Consider the following 6,000-nt stretch of genomic DNA (forward strand, 5'->3'; position numbering starts at 1 on the left):
ATATTTTAATTATTCCTTTACATCTATAAATTCAACCATTGTTGTAAATTTAAATTTCATCTCTTATCTACCTGGTCTCCTTTTATATATTTCATCATGGTCAGCATTGTTATCAACTATCTAGTAATTTTAGTAGTGGTATTACAACTTTTATCTGTTTCTTGCTCAAATACTTCAAAATTAATAAGTTTTTCTACTCATCTCATTCATCGAGATTCACTTGAATCTCCGTTGTATGATTCATCAACCAACAAAACCAACTTTCTAGAACGAGCCATTCTTCGCTCTAGTTCTCGATTCTATAACGCGAAATCTATCTCAAAATTCCCCAACAATAACGCGAATGAAATTAATTCTATAGATTCAACAGTTTCCGTATCTATTTACTCTGAGTACCTCATAGAGATTTCCATTGGCACACCACCCATCAAGCAATTGGTAGCCTTGGACACCGGAAGCAGCAAAGTATGGACTCAATGTCTCCCCTGTGTCAACTGTTTCAGGCAGACTCAACCCAAATTTAATTCAAAAAGATCAAGCTCCTATAAAATATTAACATGTGGTGGAAAAGAATGCAAAAAATTGGGCAATGCTAAAACTTGTGAATGGAGATATGGAAAATGTACATACACTTTTAAATATTTGGACAATTCCTCCAGCTCTGGTGATCTAGCCATGGAAACTTTTAAATTGGGAAACAATTTCTTTCGAAAAATGGTTTATGGGTGTTCGAAAAACAACATTGGTGAGTACTATGAGACCATAGCTGGCATTGCGGGGTTCGGAGCTGGGCCTCACTCATTAATAAGTCAGCTTAGCGATATGGTTGGTGGTAAGTTCGCGTACTGCCTAGTTCATTATTTGAAAATAAATACAAGAAGCAAGATCAGCTTCGGGGCTAGCGCAATCGTGTCTGGACGCAGCACCCCGTTGGTATCCGAATATATAACATTGGAAGGGATTAGTGTCGAAAATATGGCATTTCCCATCATGGTTGGTCATGAGAAAACCTATACGAGAATTCCTTTTAGGAGTCATGCCATATTAGATACCGGCGCGTTTTTATCTTATTTACCGACGGGTTTGTATCAACAATTGAAGAATGCACTAAGAAGCGTGATTAGAGCCGAACCATTTGAAAATTACCATTTAAAACATTGTTACAGGTTTGATCCAAACTTTCCTACTCTCATTATCCATTTTTCTGGAGGTGCTGAATTAGTTTTGACAAAGAGAAATACAATTATTAACAATAACGGCGTATGGTGCCTAGTGATACACCCAACCAATAGTGGTGAAACTATAATTGGGAGTTTGTTTCAAATGGATTACATGATTGGATATGATCTTGAGAATAAGAGTGTTTCTTTTAAGGCAGTGAATTGTTCAAATCATTAATCATTGCTACCCAAATTTAGGGTTTGAAGAGAATAAAATGAGTATTGATTGAGGAAGCAAATTTGAATAATTATATTATATGGAAGGAGAATTAGTATATTTAATTGAATGTGTATTAATAATTTGTTTTGGAAATAATGTAATTGGCCAAAATATTTTGTATTTTTGTTTTTAATGTAATGTATATTGTGTTATTAAATAACTTTCATTTATTGTACATTTACTATTAAAAAATACATTAACTTATTCTTATTTCTCATCAAAATGCAGTTGTTGTAATAAATAAAAAAATTGGAAATTATTTTATATAAATTAAATGATTCCACAAATTTAATTTATCTTAAACTTATAAATTAATTAATTAATTAATAATTTGAATTATTATTTTATTTTCTCATTCAGACATAAGAGTTCAAAGTTTGATGGTTAAAGATTGATAAATTAATTATATATATATATATATATATATATATATATATATATATATATATATATATATATATATATAATAATAATAATAATAATAATGGAAGGTTGTTTATTAAATGCTAATATTTTAAATATAATTTTCAGAAATTTTCTTTTTCCAATTTTGAAAATATTTTTTTAAAATAATGATCCTTACATTAGTAAGTACTGAATTTAAATATAATTTTTTAATTAATAATGGAGATATCACAACCAAAACTAATATAATATAAATTATATTATAATTATTATTAATATAAGAGATCTATCATATAAACTATATTTTATATTAAGGCTAAATGTCTTTTTAAACATCTATAACTTTCATTTGTGTAAAACAAAATAAAGTAATTTTTAAAAAACAATACCTAAATAATTGATTCTCTATCATTTAAGATTAATTATATTTTTTTAAAAATGGGGCAAAGGATTAAGTATGTAGCCCGCAAACACACTTAATTATTTAACCAGACGCAGATTTTGCCGCCTGATGGGCTCGAACCCAAGATCTTAGGGTTGGTATCCACCTCGACAACGAATTAAATATGTAGCCCGCAAACACACTTAATCATTTAACCAGGCGCAGAACTTGCCGCCCGACGGGCTCGAACCCAGGAACTTAGGGTTGGTATCCACCTCTTTTTGCCGCTAGACTAGAAGAGGGGATACCAACCCTAAGTTCCTGGGTTCGAGCCCGTCGGGCGACAAGTTCTGCGCCTAGTTAAATGATTAAGTGTGTTTGCGGGCTACATACTTAATCCGTTGTCCCATTTTTTTTCCCCAAAAAAACAAAGATTAATTATATTATAAATTTGATATCATGATTTATTTGAATCTAAAAATGCACCACACATCTATCTATCTATTCGCGAGTTGCTACACCGACTCCGGTGCAGGCACTCAACTACAAGACGTCGATGGAGTGAACCGATGCAGGGACCTTGGCTGACATCTTCAGGTACTAAACTAAAACTTATTCTCAATCTGGACGAAATCGATTATGGTTAAGGCTATGTTTACCCTTGAAGACATGCACCTCATATTTTTTGACAATATGTTTTATTGATCGGTTTTGTTTTTAAACTACAACCTTAATCTTAAACTTTAGTAAAGCACACTTGATCGTCTTTCTGGTTTTTGTTGTTTAAGTGTGACTATGAATAAGTAGCTGATGAATAACATTGAAAATTTTATATAACTTGGTAATTTTATATAAAACAATTATAGATTTGGCCTTAAATCAAGCCATGGTCGAACGATCTCCTTTCTTCTCATTTTCTCGGTCGGGCATCGATTTCCTTGGTCGCTTCTTCAACCTTTCGATCGGGCAATTTCTTCTTTCTTTCGGTCGGATGATAGGTCAAGACCTCGTTTGTTGGCTAGTTTTCTTGGTCGAAAACAGGCGAGTTAAGAGTAAAAAATCGTTCACCAAGCAAAAATACCAAAATTTTAGATTTTTTTTTACTTAATTGTAAAAAGTTTCTTACAGATGTTGGTCTTTCTTATGAGAATATATATGCTGGTAAAACAGTTGTATGTTGTATCAAAAGATGACAAGATTTTGAATTTTTATAAAGTGTGTGGAGTTTCTCGATGGAAAACTGAAGAATCGAGTGGAGAATCTAAGAAGAAAGCGAATGAAAAAACTATCCCCAATAAGGTGTTACATTACTTTCCACTAATACCGAGATTGCAAAGATTATATATGTGTTCTAAAATGTTTCCTTTAATGACATGGCACAAAGATACAAGGGTTGATGATGAAATTTTGCGACATCCCGCCGATTCTTTGGCATGGAAATCATTTAATGAAAATTATCCAAATTTTGCAATTGAGCCTCGTAATGTAAGACTTGGTCTCACAAGTGATGAATTTCAATCGTTTGTAAATGAAAAGACATCATATAGTATTTGGCCAGTGATCATCATTCTTTATAACGTTTCTCCAACACTTTGCATAAACTCTTCCAATTTTATAACATCCATGTTAATTCCGGTTATAGAGAGTCCAGGCGATGCAATTGATGTATTTTTACAACCGTTAATTGACGAATTAAGCACGTTATGGAGTACCGATGTAGAAATTTATGACGTCTCAACTTCTCAGAACTTTAAATTGCGTGCTAGTTTAATGTGGACAATAAACGACTTTCCTGCTTATGAAAATTTGTTTGGATGAAGTACGAAGGGAAAATTATCATTCCCATCTTTTAATAAGAACACTTGCTCCATGAGATTGAGAAATGATAATAAAGAGTATTACATGTGTCATCGACGATTTCTCCCACCAAATCATAAATTTCGTAGACAAAAGGAATTGTTCAATGGCACTATCGAATCGAGAAGTGTGCATCAATTATTATAGGGACGTGTAGGGACGAATCTATGTAGGGGCTCGGATGGGCTGAAGTCCACCCCGAATTTTTTTTTTATTTTTTTTACGGTTAAAATGTGACATTACCCCTTAATTATTAAAAAAATTTCAATAGAATTCACTATTTTATTTATTTAATTATTAAAAAATGGTAAAACTTACTTTTACTTACACTAGTAAAAAATCGACCTTTACCGACGACTATTTCCGAAGGTTTTATAAAACTCTCATAAATACTCCGAGAGGAATAAATCTTTCGGTATTAAAAATAGATTTCGAGAGGGGTGTAAAACCTTCGGGTTTATTAATTATTACCGAAAGTTCTACAAAGAACATTCGGTTTTTACCTTCCCAAAAAACCAAAAATAATTCTAAGTGTTGGATGTGTGTTAATTGCGAAGGTTTTTACAAAAACCTTTGGTTTTGAAATCCTAGAGATTTTTAATTGTGAAGTTTATTCAAATAACCTTCGGTTTTAGCTTTTTTGAAATTTTATTTTCCGAAGGTTTTCCAAAAACCTTCGGTTTTGGCTTAATTATAAATAATTCAAATTTTGGTATTGGTTTTTTCCGAAGGGTTTTTATTAAACCTTCGGTTTTGAATAAGATCAAAACCGAAAGTTATATGAAAACCTTCGGCATCTACTTCAATAAATACAAACCCTAACCCTTCTCTTTTTCATTCCAATCTCTCCTTTCTCTCTCTCCCGCGCCGCAGCCGCCTCCTCCTCCACGCCGCTTCTTCTCTTCTCGCAGGTTTGTTTCATTTAGTTTTTTGTTGTTGTTTATTATTAGATTTAGATTTAGATTTCTTATGTTTATATATATTATCTAGATTTAGGCTAGTTTAAATTATTTGTTTGTTTCATTGATTTATATTTGTCTCTACGTTATTGTTTAGATTAAATTTAGGTTAGTTTGTTAAATATATATGATTTTGTTAGTTTTGTTATATATTTTGTTTGATTGAAGTTATATATATTAGATTTAGGTTACGGTTATAATTTGTTTGATTAATATATATATAATATACATATATCTGAAATGCATTTAGGATGGGTGATTCATGGAATAGTCTTCGGCGTACACCGGAGAAACTACCTCCGTGTTACCAGAATTTTCTAGCACAAACTGAAATTGCAGCACGTGAGGAAGAGGTGAGACAGATGACGCTGGAAATGGAGCAAATCCGATTCAGGGATGCGGAAAGAGGCCGATTGATGAGTGAAATTAAAGCGGACAGGGCTGAAATGGCCCAGAGATTGGAGAAACTCGAACAGGAACTTGTATGGTTGAGGAGTCGACTGAATCAACCACCCCCTCCTCCCACCCCATCTAATAATTTCTAGATTAATTATGTGTTTATTAGTTTTCCGTACGAACGATGACATTAATTTTTATGTGTTTTGTTTTAATATTCATGAATTATTATTATCTTTGGTTTGGTTTTAATATATATGTTGTTCATGCATTATTTTATTTTTGTTTGCTTTTCACCTTTTTTAAAAAAAACAGCATGGCCAAAATCGAAGGTTTATTTGAAAACCTTCGGTTTTGACCCTCGTTTAAAAAATCTAAAAAGTTTCTAAGTATGGGGAAGGGTAATAACGGAAGGTTTTCAAATAAACCTTCGGTTTTGACCCTCGTTCAAAAACATCTGAAAATTTTCTAAGTATGGGGAAGGGTAAAAACCGAAGGTTTTCAAATAAACCTTCGGTTTTGACCCTTGTTCAAAAAAATCTAAAAATTTTCTAAATATGG

General features: G+C 32.2%; 1 protein-coding gene across 1 annotated transcript; it reads left to right on the forward strand.

The window, feature by feature from the left end:
- Positions 1–96: 96 nt before the first annotated feature.
- LOC124934629 (aspartic proteinase CDR1-like) lies at positions 97–1,398 on the forward strand. Its single transcript, XM_047475151.1, has one exon. The coding sequence runs from the start codon at positions 97–99 to the stop codon at positions 1,396–1,398; it is 1,302 nt and encodes a 433-aa protein (XP_047331107.1).
- The last annotated feature ends 4,602 nt before the right edge of the window (positions 1,399–6,000 follow it).

The sequence above is a fragment of the Impatiens glandulifera genome, chromosome 4, assembly GCF_907164915.1.
Source record: "Impatiens glandulifera chromosome 4, dImpGla2.1, whole genome shotgun sequence".
NCBI lineage: Eukaryota > Viridiplantae > Streptophyta > Magnoliopsida > Ericales > Balsaminaceae > Impatiens > Impatiens glandulifera.